General features: G+C 41.8%; 1 protein-coding gene across 6 annotated transcripts in view; it reads left to right on the top strand.

Moving 5' to 3' along the window:
- Positions 1 to 22781, top strand: part of nav3 (neuron navigator 3) — a 221515-nt gene that overhangs the window by 104741 nt on the left and 93993 nt on the right. For all 6 annotated transcript variants that reach the window (XM_078243124.1, XM_078243119.1, XM_078243120.1 and 3 more), the window contains exons 6-8: positions 3093 to 3161; positions 11638 to 11780; positions 20501 to 21653. In XM_078243124.1, coding sequence (XP_078099250.1) covers positions 3093 to 3161; positions 11638 to 11780; positions 20501 to 21653 — 1365 coding nt within the window. The remainder of the gene's footprint in view (positions 1 to 3092; positions 3162 to 11637; positions 11781 to 20500; positions 21654 to 22781) is intronic.

The raw sequence follows: 22781 nt of genomic DNA on the forward strand, positions 1-22781 counted from the left end.
AAAAAAGACAGAAAGAAAGCAAAAGCACAAAAGCTTTACTTAGAGAGAAATGTGATTTAAACTGGACCCTTTTTACAAAAAAAGCTGAAAACACATTTTGGAGTGCGAAAGGCTCCATTAATCTCTGTCTGAGCTTGTCCTGTCTGTGTGCTAAGTGCCATTTAGGGTATTTAATAGAGCACAAAACATACTACTGGGAGATGAAATGTGGTGTGTGTGTGTGTGTGTGTGTGTGTGTGTGTGTGTGTGTGTGTGTGTGTGTGTGTTTGGGTTGGAAAAAGAAGAACAGTTGCCAGACATCCTTAACTGACGTGTCAGGTATCATATAGTTTATTAAGAACATGATACGAAGGTGCTCGCCACTATATTGGGAAACTGCCCTGAACTTGTTTCCCCCTCTGTTCTGCTGTCTGCCCCAGAGCTCATCAGCATAACGCCGCATCATGAAAACCTGGAAGGTCAATTACAAATGTACAGTGACTTGGCAATTCATCACAGGTGGTTTAAAAGTGAGGTGAATTGTCCAGAGGGAGAGGTGTAAATAGAGAAAGACTGTGTGTGTGTGTGTGTGTGTGTGTGTGTGTGTGTGTGTGCGTGTGTGTGCGTGCGCGCGCATCTGCAGTATGTGTGAGACGCAGACGAGGAAAGTTAAATGTGTGTGTTACAGAGAATGGACACTTTTGAGACAGCTAATTAAAATGTTGCTCACCAGCTTGAAAGATCCTTGTCGTTCACAGCTCGACCTCACTTAACAAAGCATTAAATATCACATTGTCGCTCTGTGACGGCTGATTTGATTCCACAGAATGATGAAATTTTTTCGAGATGTTGACTGAAAATCACCTCAGAAAGCCCTTGGAATCTTTGTAACCGGTCCTCCTTTTGTTGGACTTTTGCATGAGAGGAAATGATGCACGGAGAAGTGGCTTCCAAAATATTCATCAGCAACAGATTGTTTTCATAAAAGTCATGGCCAGTACCTGTAATGAACCCTATTCCTTATATTACCAAATGTCAACTTGTCATGGTATATGTGGAGTGTGTAATTACTTTGATATAGAAATTAATATATTTTCTGTTTCTTTCTTCCTTCTACTTTCTACTCAAAGTATAATATAGTACTGTTGGTTCTCTAGTAATGTCTTTTTCATCCACTTTAATTTAATTCATCAATATAAATGCTAAAGTGTAAAAGGCTGTTGGCATTTATTTATATTCAGTTTCATGCAAAGTTGAGAACTGCACACCAAAAGCAGACAGAGCACAAAATGAGATGGTGGTGACTGCAGTGCGTCACACAGCCACCCAGTATAGGTAGTTTATTGTCTCTGTCCACTTTCACTCACCAACGCGAAACCATCACCATCAGCCCACAATCACAAAACAGAGAACAAGTTGTTCCTCGTTTTTAGAAAAGAAGGCCGTCGAAACAGACTGCTGGTGTTTGTTACTTCCTCTGTCCTCCAGCTGAAGCATAGTTTAACTGCTCTGACAGCTATTGAGCTAACTAACGTTGCTAACCCCCTGCTCAAAAGGAACTAATTGGGCAACTCAAGTTTCTATCTCTGGTCAACCTGTGGAAGGTATGAATACAGGTCTGCAATTAGCTGGTATTCTCTCTAGACGGATTTATTTGTAATGTGTAACGGTCAAGAAAAAATTGCTTGTAGTATTCAAAACTGAAAGGGGGCTTTGTTAGATGCTAGCATGTCTAACTTAGTCTAACTTTAGTTATTTGGTGCTCTATTATGCTAGCTGGGAAGTAGAGTCAGCATTTTGTTTGGTTCTTTAATTTTAAAAGCTCTTATGTCGAGGAGTTACTGTGACCAAACTGTAAAATCTCCAGGTGAGTTTACACTATCTACTTCCACAGTCTTTGTTAGCAACCATTTTCCTGTGGTCATTATTTTCCTAAATGTACAATTGTTCCTATTTCTGTCAAAACCGATTCTGTCAAGCTAATAATGCTAGCACCCTAGCTAAGCCTGCCGCAACACTGCCTGCAATATATCTTGGTTACATTTTCAACACTTATATTTGTCTCCGTTTGTGTGTGGTTTTGTCCAAAATGTGCTTAAAAATTTAGTTTTTGTAGTTTTCTTTGTTAGAAAAGTGTAAAACAAAAAAAAAAAGATGCTCCTCCATAAGCTGCACTGCACATGCTAGCATACATTTAGCATTAAACAAGTGGCCTTTTTTGCCATCTTTTTTTTAACTTTTCACAGTTAGCCTGAACTTCAAAGTGTTGCTTTGAGTGGGGTTTCACTTGATGGTTTAGCAATGAAGAGAGCCGCAAACAATTTTTTCCCCAGGCATTTAGTCTACTACTTTGAAAAGAAGATATGTCTGGTTGATAAAGGGGCTTTGCATACAGTCTCTGTTCACTCAGTTTATGAGTTTGTGAGAAACACTCACATGGTTTGCCAGTCATACAGTTCACACAGGACATTACACAGTCAGAACATTTACACACAGGAATAAACAACAGTCCTGCCACCTGGCCTTCGACTTTTCATTGTTTACAGGGTGTACGCATGATGATTAAAGGGATCTCTTTGTTCATTAAGCACTCTACAAGTATCTTAACTACTTCCTGTCAAACACGAATGTAGGGGCAGCCCGCGTTTAATTCCCGTCTCCGTGGATGACTAACAGTGAGTGTTGGGTTATAAACTGTGACTGGTGCTGTGGGCATTTCCTTCGCCTCTGCCTCGTGTGTTGTGTGTCTTGGGGTTTTCTTCAAACGATGCCACCACGAAATTGATTGTGAAAGTTTTTCGGGCTGTTTTATGTCAGCTGGCCCTATAAATGGATTGAGAGATGTTATTGGCTTAGTCATACACGTGTGGTAATAAACGTGTGATCCATCATGTGAAAAAAATAAATGTAGCACTGGCGTGATACAGAACATCATGTACTACGTGCTTCTTTTTTCCTCTCCCTGGTTATCTCTCCTTCTCTCTCTGCATCTATCTGAATGTCTCCTCTCACGCACATTATTACATTAAGGCATGGATTAAGAAAATTCCAGCAAGACGCTGGCCTCATTCCTCTAACTGTCTTGTCTGTCATCTTCTCTGCTCTCTATTCAGTCTCACAGCACGATATGCAAGTCCTCCGGGCCACAGTGGAATAGGGTCACCACAGAAGAAAAACACCAGGTAAATATGGCAAATACTTCATGTACCTGCTTTATTTTATTGGTGCTCTGATTCTCAAACTATATTCAAAGTTCTATACACTGAGCATTCTTAGTTTTCACTGCTTTTTGCAGGACCCTGTGCCATCACGTTTGTCCATTTTGCTGAATGTTTTCATGTTTTTGTGTTACTGTGTTACCAGCTCAGGGAGGTCAAAGGTCAGGGTCAGCTAGAGAGCAGCTGGCAGGGATTTAGTGTTTTGTTCAAGGATATTTTGGCAGGGTGTAAGTGTGCCTCATGGCGGCTTGCAACAGTGCCTCACAGTCTCTTAATGTGCTAAATATTTATCAAAGTATTCCCAATTACCTTTTCACGGGTGATTCAGCCTAATTAAACATGCCTGTTCTTCTCATTAACGTCAAGGCTAGTGCAGTCAAATAGGCACCCATATAATTGTGAAGGCGCTTGTACATAATTTGCTTCCAAGCCAGTCTATCGTAGTATTCCCAGAGTAAGCAAATGTAAAATGTTCACTCAATAATTAGAACGAATGACAATGTCTTATTTAAAATGACTCACACCAAAACCAGGACTTAACTTTCATCAGCACTTTGCAAGCTGCAGCACAGGGCCATCATGGCTGAATACATGAAGAAAAAAACATTCATCTTCAGACCTCATAGTCATGCCCACATGACTATGAGGTCTGACTGACCAGTGGCCGCTTGGGAGTTCAGTGCATAAAACTTCAGTGAGTCTTTTGCACCAAAAAGGTTGCTAAAATCACAAAAAAAGGAAATCTGGCTACTCCACCAAGGTTTGTGCCTGTTAAAAGGAGGTTTTTCCTCGACACCGTCGCTGCAAATTCTTGCTGTTGGTATGAATTGTTGAGTCTTTGTAAATTATAGAGTGTGGTCAAGACCTACTCTATCTGTAAAGTCTCCCGAGATGTCTGTTATGATTTGACACTAAATTGAATTAGACGAATTGAATTAACATCGAGATTTGTCACAAAAGTAGTTTACTTGCACTTTCAGTTAACACTCTGTTAACCTCTGTCCTCAGTCCAGCGCTTTCACTACTTGCGAAGTGCTGTTCTGTGTGTGATGTGTCCTTTGTGGAATAGCCCTTTACACATCTTGGCAAAGAAGCTGCTGCTAAATAAGCTACCAGACATTATGACACTCTTTGTGTTGCCAGACTCTAGGCTGTAGCCAGCAGTCAGAGAACCACAAGCTTCAGCTACTCTTGAGGTGTCATGTGTGTGCTGGTAAACCTATCAAACTCACATAAGGGACATGACCCTCCTACCATCTTATTAACGTAAGCATTTAAGCACTCACACTTATGGTTACATACAGGTAGGTGCACTAGCACGGGTACATACACCTACTGACTGTACACATTCAATGTAAACCCATATGAGCAGTTCCCATGTGAAACATTCACCCACAAATCTACCCATACATACTGGATGTACAGTACACACCCCAGAGTCCAGTTGTCTGATGCTGGCATTTGTTCCAACTCAGAGGCAGTGGGAAAGAGCGGTGTTGGCCAATAATTCCTCTCGAGCCGCCACTGAGCAATGGCAAAAATGCTGTAGCCAGCAGCTCCAGCCCTATGTGTGGTAATCTGCCCTCTCACATCACTGACAACAAACCTCACTGCTGCTGCTTTGCAGAAATAACTCTTTAATGACCTACACACATACTGTGAGTGATAGATACACAACACGAATGAAGAACCTGTATTGGAGGTCAGTGAGTGGTGATATTGTCCCCTGTTGCCATCTGATTCTCATTCACACAAGCGTGATTACAGCACATTTAATTGCTTTCTTGCCATCTGCAAAGTTATTTTTAATCACCATGAATTGTCTCCTCTCCTACCCCTGAAGCAAGAAAGTTTTAGCGGTTCAAAAATGGGAAAACAATTCATGCCTCTCTCACTTGCACTGAATGTGGTGAAGAGCGGTGCCCTCAAGGTGCAGGAATTTTAGTGTTTTTTATGCTCTGTATGAGACATTCTGTTCGTTACCCAGAGCTAAAGTACCTACCCTCTTTACCACGGCAACAGCTCCGCTTTTCACTTGCACAAACTCATATAAATGGTTTCTATTGTTCTTGGAAACATGTCCACTGTGTTTGTATTTAGTCTGTTTAGACTCATGCAGTTGGGTATTTGGTAGGGTTGGGTACCTTTCGCATCTGAACCAATACCACTACTGATACCGGTACCTGGAATTCGGTTCCGGTACCCAACGGTACTTTTTTCGGTACTTTCCCGGTACTACTTAGAATATTTTACACTGACAGAAATTAAACAAAAATAATATTGCCTTGTTGCTGAAAGGAGCTATAGAAATAAAGTTGCCTTGCCTTGCAACCTCAGCCTGTCAGTCAGTCCCCAGGGCACAGAAACCACTGTTGTGCCTGCTCAGAGGAAGTGTAACATCAACAGTACTGCGACCGTTTTCGGCTCTCCATTAATATCATATCACAGTGAAAGGTGTCTGCGTGAAGTTTTGAAAAACTGTAACCACACTTGAAACCACTTTATCGGCATTGCCGTGACTCACTGTGACTTCAACAAAACTGCAGAGCCGACAAAGTTTGCTCCGTCTGCACCTCTGCGCCCGTGTGTGTGTGTGTCGGACCTCTGCTCTCTGTCAACATGCAGAGAGGACAGATAAGCTTGCGCTTACTCTCAGGTACCGAAATTAGGCACCATTTGATTTTACGTGAACCAATACTCGGTAGTACCGACGTGATTCGGTCGGTACTGGTAAAAGTACGGGTTTCGGTACCCAACCCTAGTATTTGGGGTTCATGACACTAGTTAAGTATGCATAAAGAAATGGCTACACATGAGCTTTGGTCCAAGGCAAGAGGTTGCCTTTGTTTCGTTGTTTTATGCTTGCTTTTCCAAGGATGAGTCACTGGCGATTATTGGGAGCCAATGTAGAGCTTCTCGTGCATTTCTACACTTCAGAATGGGTTGCATCCTCTTGATGGTAGTCATTTCTTTCTTATTCCTTATGAAGCGCTCTGTGGTTCTGTTTGATGAAGACATCTGAGCAAAGCTAAGCTAAAACAGCTTTACAGTCTGAATAAACATGCCATGTGTGAACACACTCTAACACTGCCAAGTGCTTTTACTTCCCCTGGGGCCACCCATGCTTAGCATCTGTGCCTCTGCTACAGGGCACTGTGTGTGCTGTTGGGCTGCATTAAAAGACCATACTGGTGTGCTTGCAAGTTTTAGCTCTGTAACTACGTATCTAGACTCTTATCTATATACTGTACATTTTAGCAATTGGATTCTTTTTCTTTTTTTGGACAAACTCAATTAGCAGACTCTTGACACTTGATTTGTGTATTGATGATTGATGATGATTTTTTGTCAATATTTCTAGAGTCTGCTCATTGATTTTCATAAATACAGAAGTGGATATAAATCAATGGCTGCATTGAACAGTAGAACAGTGATTCCCAAACTTTTCAAACACGTCAAGGACCCCTAAACTGACACAAATTAGACCACAGACCCCCATTTTGATAAGATTTTGTCCCAAGGTCTCCCATCTGATAGGATTTTTGCTTTTAAAGGTTTTATTTATGTTTTCTTACAGAACCCCATGGCCAAAATAGTCGTACATTTAGTTACTTATGGATGGAATTGTAGGGAAAATAAAGTATTCCCCTTTTTGCTAGGGACTAGGGGGTCCACTGCAGTAGAAGATATACAGTACATTTACACAGCTATGATGCAAAATATGTTGATTATTCTAAATGACTTAAAAACTGATATGGTCCTTAAACTTCGCCATCTTGGCAGCAGGGGGTGATATTTAACAGCTTGCTGGCCACCTGCTAGCATGGTATCTTTCTACCATTGTAATGAACTGAGGTAGCGGTGGCTTTGGCTTTGCCCTGGAGGTGGTGTGAATTCCAGACTGGCTGAAGACATTGGTGTAGAAGTTGGCATAATCCCTGGCAAAACCTTGGCAAGGCAAATCATAAGCGCTCCCTCGTCTGCAATAACATTTAGCTTAACTAAAACTAACTTCTTTTTTTTTTTAATAGCCTGTGACTGACAAGCTGAATAATGTTTGTTCACATTCCCTCTCTTCTTCACCTCACCATCCTTTCTTTATCTGATACACTTCCCCAAGTCCTCCTAAAACAAAATCTTTGTCCAGAATGTATTTTGCATTTCCCTCTGATGCTCCATTTTGCGGATGCATTATCAAACATGTATTTTGGAAGATGAAAGAATCTTATGATAAAAGGCAATACCTCTGATTTCCATCTAAATGGCCTCAGTCTCCCCCTCATTTCCCCGCAGTTTATCTCTCATTTTCTCTTGTCTGGCTTTCAGCTACACTAGTTTTTCTCTGATTCTCTTCCTACTATCTGCATCCATTTCCCTTTCACTCCCATTCTCTCAATTCTCTCAATTATCTCCTTTGTTCTTTTTCTTCTTTGTCTTCTTAGTTTTTTCTTCTTTTAATTGTACGGTCTCTCACTCTCTTCTGTTCCTTCCCTTTGTTGATTGTACCTGTGGGAACTAAAAACCCTGTAGCTACTGTTATCCGTGCATGTGCGTGTGTTTAGGAGTCATTGAGGTGCTTTTCGTTCTCTCTTGTTGTGAGCTATTTTATTTGAACATCAAGATTCAAAGTCTCTTGTTCCACCCTCTCTCTGTCTCTCTATCTCACTCTTTTCCTCTGTCTATTATGCGGCTGTACTAGTCCATTTGTGAGTGGCAGCCTGGGCTCTGGGCTAAGGACCACCTCTGTAGTTCAGTGCGATTACTGAGACAGACCACCAAGTCTCTGCTCTCAGGCCTGGACCAGCATCTCTAAACAGAGCAGAGTCCGCTGTAGTTGTACGTGCGGATGTTTTATGATTAAGGAATTCAGAGGAACTGAATGTAGGCACGTTTGCTCCTCCTCGATGTCGGTTTTCTATTTTGCACTCAAGCACCTTTTATGTTTGCATTGTTCAGCACATGGTCTGACTTATTAGGCGGTTTTTGCTCTGACTGCCTGCTGTGCACGTTGCTTAATCGCTGAGCCTTGTTCTATTTTTCAACGGGAGACACTCAAAGTAAACTTGATGTTTTTGCAATGATATATAGTGCCATTCAAGTCTCTATGCTGCAATTGTAGGAGTGCTGAATCTTTTATTACATGATTTCTGTGTTTCTTGTTGCATCAGAAAAAGCAGCAGATGGTTAGTTTGATAAGTCCTGCAGCTTACTGACATCAGTTAGGGGAGCGGCATTCCTCTGCAGATGAAGAATTGTCCTACAGAAATGATGTTAAAAGATGAACTTATAAAAAAGGATACTTAATACACTTTTAATAGAAATGATCTGTCAAACTGAGATGTGGATTGTGTAAAACGTGCTCCATTTAACACATTCCACAGAAGGAAGCAAGCAGCAGTATGTGTTGCAGACTACTTTTTAATGACTGCAGTATCTCTCTTAGTATTGACTGGCAGCTCTTGTTCTTTATTTGGACTGGTTTTGGTATGAAATGGATTCCAGATCCAATGATGAGTGCGAGGCCAAAAGACAGATCAGCAGCTTTTAATTCTGCTGCATGACTGACCTACATCTTAAACTCTCCAGGGAAATAAAAAGACCAAGTGTTGCTCCCTTCCCAAATGCCACCACTATTGATTTGGTCAATCTCGGGCCTTTCTTATCAGTTGCTGTTGCTTTCATATCCCCTTACATACAGCATTGGTGTGAAAAAATAAAGTTGACCTGACTTGTTCTCGCCGTATGTTTGATAGTGTAGAAGAAGGGGAAAAAAACGACGTACTGAATCATAGAGAAGAGAACTTTGTCTGTTCAGTTCTTCTTATCATCGCAGCTTCTTCTATTTGCGACTACAGGCGGTTAAAGAAGATATTTCTTAAGTTTTTAATCAACCATTATTATTATTGTTTGTTTAGTTTGATTATGTAAGGTCTTAGACAAAATGGAACATATGAAATGTTGTTTTCGACCGCTTCAGGATTCTACCCTTTAAAAGAATTTCCTCTCCGACATCTCGGCTCCATCTGCGATACAGACGCCAGTGACATATTCAGCGTAGCAAATCGATTATTTTTGTTAAAGGACATCACGACAGCTTTCAGGCACGGAGACAAAAAGTCACCAAGTTGTTAGAATCTATTCAAGTTTTTTTCTTTCCCTCTTCATATTGACAAAGACCAGGCTATGAATGGAAACACCCACAGCCCTCTGATGCAAGCAAGGTCTTTACTCAATGCCCATTGTTTTCAACATTACCTACCTTTACTCCCACCTTGTTCCCTGCAGTCTGTCAGCCGTGAGACTTTGGGGCGTTTTTGCTGTACATTTTGATTGGATTCTACACGCTAGTCCCAACATGCAAACAGGCAATCTAAAAAGATTGTGAGGAAGAAAAAAATATAACTAGGCCAGGTATGGACCACCATCACCACTGGGACGTAAAAAGCAGTCTTTGGAATCAGTTCATAAAAAATCGCTTAATTAATGGTGGAAATAAATCCAAGTTGTCATACATCTTGTTATGTTTCTTGAGCCAGAAGCCAAATCTGTTTTTGAAAAAAACTTACTAACAAATTAGATGGTTGAAAGCAGCTGGCAAAGTGCATCAAAAATGCAATGTAAAGTTATTGTACAATAACAACAGGCTTTTGATGAGATCATTCTTTACACGTCCTCATGGGAGTCGTGAAAATCCTCCAGCTGCGGTGTGGCAAATCAACATTTGTGTATGTGATGCGAGTGTGCGTCAGAGAGTAGAGCGACTGACTAAAAACACAAACCTTTTTGGTAGGTGTGTGTGTAAGCCTTTGTTTCTCTATACAGTGCCAGTAGAGGTGCAGAAATGAATATTCTATGCACGGAGGAGGAATAAAGAGCCATCATGTCTCCAAATCTTTTTTCATGAACTCCATTTTTCCTCCATTCATGGGTGCTGACAGATCTCAATCAACCTGTCATGAAGCAAACTTTTGTCTCATTCTATATCCTGTCAAGTATTTTCCCCCAAAACTCAAAGTTCACCTCCTTTCATCCTTTTATCTTCATCCCACAATGGAACACACACTCTATCTTACATCACTCTCTTGATCTCTCTTCCTCTTACACACTGACACATACAGTACTGTGCCCGAGGTCAGAATTCATGATACAACGGAAGGACTCTTTCAACTTATAGTGAGCCAAACTTTCTTCGCCTTCATTTCCGTAGTGTATAGTGTATATACAGCTCAAGGCCTAACTTGTGGTCCTCCTTTCTCCATCATGCCTGCAGCCTGCAGCAGCAGGATGTGTTACGAAGGAAGTGGCAGCTTGATGATAAGTAACGGTGCTGCAAAGGGTCAAAATAGTAGCCTGTTAGGCACGACGCAAAGCCGAGTGCAGTGTAAAATAAATTAATAAATGCCGGCATGCGATTAAAAAAAATTTATCGCGTCGGCCCTTAATCGCATCGCCATTAACACGTTAGCCCTACTTATTTCACATATTGTATGTAACGTACTTAACGTACGTGCGTAACTTAAATTACGTAACAAACATGCTTATTTTATCCTAACCAAGTAAATTTGTTGCCTAAATCTAAGCAAGTAGTTTTTTTTCAATTCAACATTAACTAAGTGTTTATAACAGCAACTGTTCCACAATGTGCGTAGATTGCTGGAAAATAAGGTTCCCTCTAAATGTAACTGAATGCAGTTTTGTTGTATGGGAACGTGATTTTTTTAGGAGACAGGGTTGCATGCCCACATGCACATTGAAAGAGTTATTGGTCGTTGTAATTTTTTCTCTTGTTCATACTGGCCGCAAAGAGATCCCTTTCAGAAGAAATTTGAGTGGAAGTGACGAGGTACATAGGCAAGGATTTCTTCAAGGGTACGGAGTAGAGAATTACAATAACCAATAACATTTTGAAATGTACATATGGGCATCAGGGTAGACTTGAAAAATGTGAACCTATATCCTTTAAGGCATGTACATTTGTCAGGATAGATTATTCTGCAACAGAGAATTTATTTTTTAAATGTAAAACCATGTCTGAGGCAAAGCTGCTCTAAGGGCAGAAATGAGTTAAATCTCAGGTGGGTGCAGATAAAGAATTACAATGTTTCTGCCTAAGTAATACATATATATATTTTTTTAAGATTCTTTTTTTGGGCTTTTCCGCCTTTAATTTTTGACAGGACAGCAAGGTGAGAAAGGGGGAAGACATGCAGGAAATTTGTCACAGGTCGGATTCGAACCCTGGACCTCTGCATCGAGGCATAAACCTCTCAGTATACGTGCGCCTGCTCTACTTACTATTGAGCCATCCTGGCCGCCTGCCTAAGTAATATTGTCATGTAGACATATTTCTGCCCCCAGAGGAGCTCTACTCCAAGGCACTTTTACCTATAGAGCTAAAACTCCCAATATGTTACCCTAACATCCACACCCTCCCTTGCAGGCTACCAGGCCCCTCCAGAGTACCTGCTGCAGGCAGCGGGGCCTCCAGGAGCCCCGGCTCGTCCAACCTCAACCGCCGCAGCCAGAGCTTCAACAGCATCGACAAGAGCAAGCCTCTTCAGTATGCCAGCGGAAACGACAGAGGTAAGGACACCATAGCACTGTTCTCAGTACTACAACACACACTGTTAGGCCTGTAACAATTATTACATAATTGTCTTTTTACATGAATGCGTTTTTTTTGGTTTCTTTGTTTAACCGCAATTAATTGCTAACATTAGTTAGGGTCTTAAAGGGTAACTACCGTTTTTTTCAACCTGGCCCCCATCTCCCCATGCATTTGTGTCTAATAGACTGATGTGACCAAAAATCTTTGAATTTGGTCCAGTATTGAGCGAGATCGCAATGACTGGACCAATTCAAAGATTGAAAAAAAAAACGGTAGTTACCCTTTAAGGCGAATGACTGGTAATTGTTGACTAAATTTTGTTTAGATACACCAAATTGTAATTATTTAAGTGATTATTTGTCAGAATATATATTTTTATTATTATCTAAATTGTTGGCACTTTACTCTATACACGTTTATAGCAACAAAAGTGACGAGGGGGGATACAGTTAGAAAAATGATTAATGATAATAAAGCAGCGTTGTTTACTTCATTGTCTGTGTACCCTTGGTACTACATTATCTATATATAACCAAAAGATGTATCCTGGAACTCATTCAAAACTTTCATTTGTTTAAAAAAAGTAATAAATAAATACATATTTTTGATGTTGACTCAAATAGACAATTGAATTGTTAATCACAATTATTTCTGAGACAATTAATTGCACAGCAAAATGTAGAATTGTTACAGCTCTACACACCGTGACACCGAGCCAAGACTCTGGTTGTGTTAGAAAGCAGGAGTTGGTAGACGTTGATGGTAGGATTGAGCACCCGTTTTCACATTCTCCATCCCAACCACTTGGTGGCACCACTGACTCAGACAGACGAGGCTGCAGAGACAGCCCAGTCCCTCTCTTCACCAGTCTTATGAATCATCTCCTCTTTTTTATTCTAAGTGAGTTATAATGGATGCCATCAAGCGGAGGCGGCGACACATTTTCACAGCATGGCGAGAGCTATCTGAGAAATGACCGAAGGGGCAATTCAGGCTGCTGCTCTCTCGAGCATGATGAAGCTAATCAGAGTGATTATGTTTTTGAGAGAAGGGTCTCACAATATAGTTAGAGTGTATGGCAGTTTATTTAACCCAACATTGATTATACACTATATACATTGATTAAATAAATAGATGTTTTAATTGCCTCTTTCTGTTGTAAAAGAGTAAATATATCTGCTCATAATGTTTGTTATTACTTTGCTATTGGCTCGCTGACTGTACTTCTAATAGCTTTAAGATTTCCTTTTGGCATATTCAGAAGATTTATGGTGACTTATTGGCTCATACAGTGGTAATAATTAAAAACTGATCCCCCTGCTCCCAGTCATTAATAATTAAAACTAGCCCTGACGAGTTTATGACATTATAATGACAAACAGTGTGCTTTGGCTCGCAATAATATATCTAATCATTAAATGTTTTCTAACTAATGAGATCTGGCTTTTAATTTTAAAGCATTGCCCAGTCAGGGAGGGAAAACACTGCCGGGTTCAGTCTGTAGAGTTGAGAGAGGAACAGTCGGAGGTAAAGGAGGTGGAGGAGAGATGCAGTGAGTGGCATCAGGCAGCAGTAAAGCATTATATTTAGTAATTACATTTAGCTGACGCTTTTATCCAAAGTGACTTACAATTCCTATATATGTCAGAGGTCGCACGCCTCTGGAGCAACTAGGGATTAAGTGTCTTGCTCAGGGACACATTGGTTGATGTATCGCAGTGGGAATCGAACCCTGGTCTCAAGACGTGTCATATCCACTGCACCATCACCCCCATCCCGGTTTCTTTTTATTGTTTTGTAGAAATAGTTGGCACTTTTTCAAAAGGGTGGATGTGTCCTATTCTGGCTCATTTACACAGTGCAGTTGAGTCCTGCCAGAAGACAAAGCTTCAGCTTGTAGAGATAAGACACCAGGTGTTGGAGCTTCACTGCAGGGGAGATGAAACAGTGTTTTAGTCCAAAGTAAAAGGGAAGGAGAGAAAAAATCTATTGTGGGGAAATGTCAGCGATGCAGACCGAACCTTCTGGGCAAAAGCAGCTAGCAGAGAGAGAGAGAGAGAGCAGAAGACAGAAACAGATACAGGAAGTGTCTGCCAAAACCAATCTCCAAATATATCTTACATATACAGTGGTGTGAAAAAGTGTTTACCCCCTTCCTCATTTCCTGTTCCTTTGCATGTTTGTCACACTTAAGTGTTTCGGAACATCAAACCAATTTAAACAATAGTCAAGGACAACACAAGTAAACACAAAATGCAATTTGTAAATGAAGGTGTTTATTATTAAAGGAGAAAAAAAATCCAAACCATCATGGCCCTGTGTGAAAAAGTGATTGCCCCCTAAACCTAATAACTGGTTGGGCCACCCTTAGCAGCAACAACTGCAACCAAGCGTTTGCGATAACGTGCAATGAGGCTTTTACAGCGTCCTGGAGGAATTTTGGCCCACTCATCTTTGCAGAATTGTCCTAATTCAGTTACATTAGAGGGTTTTCGAGCATGAACGGCCTTTTTTAAGGTCATACCACAACATCTCAATAGGATTCAGGTCAGGACTTTGGCTAGGCCACTCCAAAGTCTTCATTTAGTTTTTTCTTCAGCCATTCGGTGGTGGACTTGCTGGTGTGTTTAGGATCATTGTCCTGCTGCAGAACCCAAGTTCGTTTCAGCTTGAGTACACGAACAGATGGTCGGACATTCTCCTTCAGGATCTCTTGGTAGACAGCAGAATTCATAGTTCCTTTTATCACGGCAAGTCTTCCAGGTCCTGAAGCAGCAAAACAGCCCCAGACCATCACACTGCCACCACCATATTTTACAGTTGGTATAATGTTCTTTTTATGAAATGCAGTGTTCCTTCTACGCCAGATATACTTGGACACACACCTTCCAAAGAGTTCCACTTTTGTCTCATCGGTCCACAGAATGTTGTCCCAAAAGTCTTGGGGGATCATCAAGATGTGTTCTGGAGAAATTGAGACGAGCTTTGATGTTCTTTTTTGCTCAGCAGTGGTTTTCTCCTTGGAACTCTGCCATGCAGGCCATTTTTGCCCAGTCTTTTCCTGATGGTGGAGGCATGAGCGCTGACCTTAACTGAGGCAAGTGAGGCCTGCAGTTCTTTGGACGTTGTTGTGGGGTCTTTTGTGACCTCTTGGATGAGTCGTCGCTGCGCTCTTGGGGTAATTTTGGGCGGCCGGCCACTCCTGGGAAGGTTCACCACTGTTCCATGTCTTCGCCATTTGTGGATAATGGCTCTCACTGTGGTTCGCTGGATTCCCAAAGCTTTGGAAATGGCTTTATAACCCTTTCCAGACTGATAGATCTCAATTACTTTCTTTCTCAATTGTTCCTGAATTTCTTTGGGTCTCGGCATGATGTGTAGCTTTTAAGGATCTTCTGGTGGACCTTACTGTGTCAAGCAGCTCCTATTTAAGTGATGCCTTGATTGTGAACAGGTGTGGCAATAATCAGGCCTGGGTGTGGCTAGAGAAATTTAACTCAGGTGTGGACAACCACAGTTATAGTATGTTTTAACCAGGGCCATGATGGTTTGGATTTTTTTTCTCCTTTAATAATAAACACCTTCATTTACAAATTGCATTTTGTGTTTACTTGTGTTGTCCTTGACTTTTGTTTAAATTGGTTTGATGTTCCGAAACACTTAAGTGTGACAAACATGCAAAGGAACAGGAAATGAGGAAGGGGGCAAACACTTTTTCACACCACTGTAGTTGCATTTGCTGCTGTTATGTTATACATACTTTTGTTTAATCTTACATCCTTTTATCTTCTTGCACTTGTCGCTTTACAAGCCTTTATTTTTTTATATACAATACATGATTCAGTAATGAATAGACAATGCGATTTTCCAAAGTGTAAACAAATAGGCTGTAGGTTTAAAACACTAGGGATTACATAGTTCAATATTCAGCAAGATTCTTCATCAATCTTAAAAGACGATCACAAATCACAAAAGACGGGGTAAATAAGCAGTGTGTCCCGATGCAAATTTGAACTTAAATCCTGTGTTAAGACCCTCTGTTCCATTTCTACTGGGCCTATTCATTTCCTCCTGGACCTTACACCGCTATTATTCAGACACCGCTACTATTTAGTTGTTGTTTTTTTAAAGGTGGGGTTTAAATATAATCATATGTTTTACTCATCAATTCATTGAGATACATGGTTAAAATACTATGTTGTTTTATGCATCTTGCCAGCTAAACATCTATGTGTGAGGAGTATCAATGGCCATAGAAACCACTTCCAACATCAGTCCGAACACAGACATTTTTGTGACAAACAGATATACAGATATAGATACAAATACAGGTAGTAACTTACCCCCATAATTATGTCTGATTTGCCAGTAAAGGGTGAAAGTTGTGTTTGTTTCAATAACTTTTATATACAAGGAACACTTATACAGGTGCGTATGGCCTAATGGGGATGAAGTGAAGTGTTGTTTAGTTTCTCTACTCACACTGTGAAGCTCTGAAGAGAACAACTATCTAATTAGCTTTAGCCAACTAAATTGAAGTATCAAAAGGGCATGTTTGTGAAATCGGACTAAAGAAAGTTAGTGATTGCTGTGCTCGCTGTTGGGCATGAGGAGTAGGCAATTGCGAAACTTGGTGAAAGCTGAGTGGAGAAGCTGCAAAAGACTTCCTTGAGCGAGGCATTATCTGTCTGACAGTGATGTAATGGGGAGAGCAGCTATAGGTGAAAAGTGTTCAACTCTTGAGTGTGACCAAATGCATCCAAAACCAGAGCTGCAGAGGTCGGAAGAGTGAACTGCATCACTAGCTGCATGTTTGAACTCATGCTCATGCATCTGTGTGCATGTATGGGAGTGTGTGCCCGTGTCATTTCAAACATTCATATTATCACTTAAATCCAGGCGTTGAGTTTCTGGTCCTCATCTGTAGGGTTGGGTATCATTTGGATTCTAACGATTCTGATTCCGATTCTGCGGTCCATGGCGCATGGCTGACTCGTGTTTGTCTTGCCCATACTGCCTAAATAAAACAAAATGTATCGCTTTGCGCAGCGTAGACCAGTCCAGAAAAAGCGCCATGGGTAGTTGGAACCGATAAGCAGAACCGCAAATTAAAAAAAAAAAGTCTATGGGTACTCGGCTTTTGGCATTTTGGAATCAGTTCTTATTTGGAACCGGCTTTCGGTTCCCAACCATACTCATCTGTCCTGTAGTTGCAAACAGCACGTATGTGTGTATTTGCAACATGTGTTCAAAAGCAGAGGGTCCACCACTGCCCAGGAGAAATGACATTTCATTCCTTGGCCGCTGAGGCAAAAAAAGAAAAAAAAGGAGTCTGTTGCCATGGCAACGACAAGTCACTGCACGGTGAAAAGTGTGGTGACGCTGCGAAACAGCCTCCAGGGTGGGGAAGGAGGAGCAGGGAGGAGGCAGGCAGACGGGGATCTCTAAAGATGGGGTTAATTGACTGGACACACACAGACACACACAGAATCACACAAATGCTTGTAACCTCCTTCATTCACATTTATAAACTGCCTTAAGGGCCATCTCCAAAGATGAAGGGTAATAGAGAGGACACAGACAAACACTTGGTAACACATAAACACAGGGATGGATTCTCTCTCATCCATGTTTATATCAGATGGCTGTCTAGACACACAGACACACAGACACACACACACACACACACACACACACACACACACACACACACACACACACACACACACACACAGAAATATAAAATGATGGTGTTGTTTCCTTAAACCAGCTGATTTGTGAGTTTATCTGGTGAGGATCTATTGGTTAAGACTATCTAATTTTACCTCTGCTGGTCTGTGAACAGAACCTTCTGTATTTCAACTCATCTCAGCTTTCGAACCTGCTAACTCATTACAGGAAAACAGGAGTGTGTCTGCCAGGTCATTGCTCTTTTGAATATGCAGAAACAATGTTCTTATACAGGCAAGAGGAGGTTCCCCTTTTGTACTAATATACCTTCACACAACTCACCAACACACTTAGACAACTCACATGCACTCTTTTGTGCATTCTCAAATATTACAAATGAGTATGCATAGATGTAAACACACACAAATATTACACACACACACACACACACACACACACACATCTACTTTGTAGAATCAGTCTTCAAAATTAATTTCATATATATATATATATATATATATATATATAATATAATTGTCTTGAATGAAGACTGTGGAGGTAAATAAATAAAAAGGCATTTTACTATTGCCACACTACACTATGATGTAAAGAAGAGTGTCTGCTATAGCCGGACAGATTGCACTTTTCACTCCGGATCTGACACAGTGCACTGAGGCGTTTTCAGGCACGTTTTAAGTTCTTAGAGAATGTAGTAGAAGTATAAGCCGGTTAAAGTGTCTGGGCCCCGACCACAAATGAAACTGAACCCCCTCCCTCTGCCTGCCTGAAGGGGCTTTAAACTGCAGACTGGAGGTGACTCACAGCCAGCTGAACCCTGCTCTGACTGACAGCCAGACAGACACTCAGTCTAATGGTGCATAACTTCATGCTGTCACTCTGTCGCCATCATTTCTAAGTCTGCCTTTCCCCTTTTTTTCCTCTATTTTTTTCTCTCTTTCCCTCTGAAGTGGCGTAAAACTCACATCCAGAAGGAGATGCATTTCTGTCTGTCTGTGCCTGCCTGTCTTTTGTTGTTCAAATACTATACTTATCTGTCTGGTACTGGATCCTGTACTGTATGTGTATAAGAGAGATGGGAGAGTGCGTGCGTGTGTGTGTGTGTGTGTGTGTGTGTGTGTGTGTGTGTGTGTGTGTGTGTGTGTGTGTGTGTGTGTGTGTGTGTGTGTGTGTGTGTGTGTGTGTGTGTGTGTGTGTGTGTGTGGTTGTTTGGCTCAGCGTGTTATATTTTCTCGCACCATTTGACTGTAACTCTGGTTGAAGTAAACACCTTTGTAATGCGTCATAGCTCAGCAGTCCGGCCTGTAACGCTATTAATGCCAGTGAATGTGGTACGTGGTCAAATATAAATGAGTATCTCTAGAAATGTGTTGTATTTGATATGGCAACCTTTTATAGACTACAGTTTTTTCATTAAGATAATTGATAACACAATGTGATCTATGAGGAGATCTGTGACATACCCTTTTTTTGCCCTGCTTGTTTTTGGCTTTCCTAATATGCACGTATACTGTATATGTACATGATATATATTCATAAGATACGTAATTATATATTTAAAAAAAACAATAAAAAGGTTATGACATATCTGGACATAGAATTAGTTGGACGAAATGATTAGATAATTAAGACTTTTGTATCACATAAGGTGGCATTGATTATTTGTGAATAGATAAATGTCACTCGCCATTGACTTAATCATTCATTTATTTTTACTAAATATGTTTTAAATATGAATTCAGTGTTACTCACCAAAACACAGTGGACCCACCTAGGACCCACTCATAAAAACATTAGTCCATATTGCTACTAGAGGTCAAAAACTCCACAGGGTGCCTTTAAATGATACATCTAACCTGAAATCCACTCAGTGTAACGTGCTGTACCTTGCAAACGTTCTTATATGTGTAGATAAATGGCTAAACGTTGATGACACGATAACCAGATATTTTATCCAGGATATATTCATATCATATATCCAGATATTTCCAGGACAATTTCTACATATAGGCATTTTTTTAAGTTGAGGTTGCAGTGCTCACTTTTTTGTGGAAAAGCTCACTTTCTTTGTGCTACTACGCTCCGTATCTACATGTATTACACGGATAAATTCAATACAATCCCTGAATAATTCCAGGAAAGGCAGAGAATCACAAACGTAAAAAGTAGGTCGATTCAAAACAGTAAATACATTTAAAAAAACTCAGAGAACATACTAATTATCAAAGACTGATGATGTTGAACAGTGAATCAGGGGGTGGATGTTTTCTTTCAGAAAGAAATTCATCTATACTCCATCTATTTTAACGTAGCTGGTCCCTTTTGTTGTCACGGTTACAACATGGTGGCCCATTCCCTTATAACCACTGTTATCCACCCGCAAACATGCTGCGACAGGCCTCGATAGAAGCGGAAGCTACAGCACACTTGAGTGTAAACTCCTTCGAGACTCTGGAGTAATAATAACAGTGACATCTTTTCTTTTAACCAAATCTACTGTAGATATTCTGCCAATTGGGAATAAAACTCTCTGAAAGTTTCCCATTTTTGCTTGACTTTTGAGCTCAATGTGTGTAAAACCATAGAGGAAGACAGATTATTCAGCAGTGACTTTAGAAAAGTCTGTTTCTCATGTCTAATAAATCCAGGAAGAGTGTGAAAGTTTGCAGAAATCAGAACTTGAGTGTTTGCTCCAAACTTTTTGGTTTGCTTTTAAAATCCTTCCAGTGTCAGAGTCACTACAGTGGATAGTACTGCTGTGTATACATGTTCCAGATGTCTATCTTACATGAATACAAATGGCAAAATAATGCAATCAAGACTTCATTATTGTAAATTCTGTCCCCATAATAACACTGAACTCAATCAGTGACTCAGTTATTTGAAGTGGGGAAATGATTTAGAAGTATAACAACTGCATTATAGTAGATGTGATAACAAATAACCATGCATTTAGTCTTTTTTATCTCTGTTTATCTCTTTCTTTCTTTCTTCCTCCCTGGTTCAGAAGCGGTGAGGGGTATCCCAGTACCCGGCGGGATGAATGGGAGCGGTCTTGGTGGGACGGTTCCCACCAGCCTCAGCGGGCAGCAGCTGGCCTCTGCCATCCCCTCACCCACTGCCGGCAAGTCATGGCGCAGCAAGTCCATGAACCTCAAGCACAGCGCCACTTCGTCCATGCTAGCGAGTCCCACGCACTCACCCTCACCCAGCCTGTCACCCAAGGCCTCTGAAGGCCTTCAGCCGCACGGAAGCGATGGGTCCAAAGTCGGGTCAGCCGGTGGTGGTGGACCCCAGAGGTCCATGCTGGAGAAGTTCCGCCTGATTAACCCGAGATCGGCTTCACGAGCATCTCCGTCTGTGGCAGAGATGGCTCTGCAGGAGGAGGATGACCTGTCGGAGTATGGTGAGGATGGATTGACACCTACGGGTTCGGTGTGCAGCAGCAGCAGTAGCAGTGCTACGGCCAAGCAAATGTCTGCCAAATCCTCTGCACCGTCCCTCACTGCACCGAGCAAGACTTCCTCTTCTTCCTCGCCCTCCTCTTCATTTTCAAAAGCGTCTGCCAATGGCAGCAGGTCCATGGCTTCGTCCAAAGACAGGGAGGACAAAAGCAGATCTGGGAAATCTTCTAAGGACAGCTCCCCAGCCAAAGAGGAGCGTGAGTCATTTGCTGACCCCACAAAGAAGAGCTCCAAAATTGCCAGCCTCATCCCCAAAGGAGGAAAGCCGTCTTCTGGAAAGAAAGATGGCGGTGCCTCCCCGGCTTCCAGCGGCATCCCTAAGCCGGGACTAAAAGCTCCCTCCAGCACGACGTCCAAGCCTCAGAGTCCGCCACAGAGCCAAAGCCAGGCCGCCTTAAACAGTAGCGGCAACATGCGGGGTGGAGACGGGGACAGAGCCAAGCTGACGAAAGGAGGGCAGAGTGGGAGTTTCTATATCCAGCGCTCCAGTGGGGCCCCAGAGGGCAAAAGGACCAACATGACCTCCTCCACCAGCACCTCAGCCCTGTCTGGTTCCAGTGGGATGCTGGGAGGAGGAGGAGGAGGTGGCGGAGGAGGAGGAGGAGGAGCGCTTGGAGGGAATGGAGTAGTTCAGCTTCCTCAGCAGCAACAGCACAACCACCCCAATACTGCCACTGTGGCCCCCTTCATGTACAGGTGAGGTGTGTGTGTGTGTGTGTGTGTGTGTGTGTGTGTGCGCACACTTCCATAAGAAACAAACCCTTTATCTCAAAGCCATACTGTACCTGCGCACATTCAGACACACATACATTACATTCCTGGAGCACTCGCAGTGATCAGCTGGCACCCCTCACTCTGCATCTTGCTCTCACCTCCACATCTCTTCACAGTCATTACAGAACAAATTACCATCCACTGCCTCACGCTTGCCAAAGCCTGATATTAAACTGTCTGGGTTTCATCTGTGATTCAGCGTTCAGGAAACCAGTTTCCTATTCTCTTCTTTCAACCGGTGTTGTTTTGATGCATGCAGCTAACGCATGGTGCCCTGGCGTTGCAACCATGAGAGGTGTAGGAAGTGGGTAAATCTGCCCAGCAGGGCTAGTTTTCTTTTCCCCTTCTCGCAGAGGTAATCCAGGGGGGGAAAATTGGAGGAGCCGCCAAAGTCTATGGGACGCCTTTGTGCTCACAGAGAAAGAGAGTTAGGAATCCCATTAAACAAGACTTAATCCTTCACCCCTTCTCCCTCTCTGTCGTCTTACTCATCCGTTGAGAACAGTCAGCTTTGCCACATTGAGCTGTGCCTCTTTCGAGCTCTAGCGTTACTTTATTCCCACACATTTAGCAGGTTAAAACGGCTGCAACTATCGGCCCTGGGCCAATAGTGGATGAGTTTTGAAGATGGAAACTGAAACTGTAAAAGCAGCCCACTCAATGCGTGTAGAAAGAAGTGAACCATCTGTGATGTCACCCACAGTTTTTCTGAAGGAACATTTTGAAGCCTGGACTTGAGCTGCCATTTCTGTCAGTAACTGGGGCTGGAAATACAAAATGTAGGTAGCAAGTGGATTTGAGGTGGAACATGCAAACATCAACCACTACAGCTGCTCCTAAACATACCTCTCATTGATTTTTTACAAAATCATTGCCAGGTACTAATCATCACACATTAGCTATTAAGAGACATTGGGAACCAATTTACAATGTGAGTAGAAGCTGTAAGCTTCCCTGATCACTTTGGTACAGTTTGAAGTTCATTAGAAACCAAATATTAATAATAATCTCTGATTATTAAGATTTCAAACTCTGGTGTTGGCCGGCAGA

The sequence above is a fragment of the Sander vitreus genome, chromosome 23 (assembly GCF_031162955.1).
Source record: "Sander vitreus isolate 19-12246 chromosome 23, sanVit1, whole genome shotgun sequence".
NCBI lineage: Eukaryota > Metazoa > Chordata > Actinopteri > Perciformes > Percidae > Sander > Sander vitreus.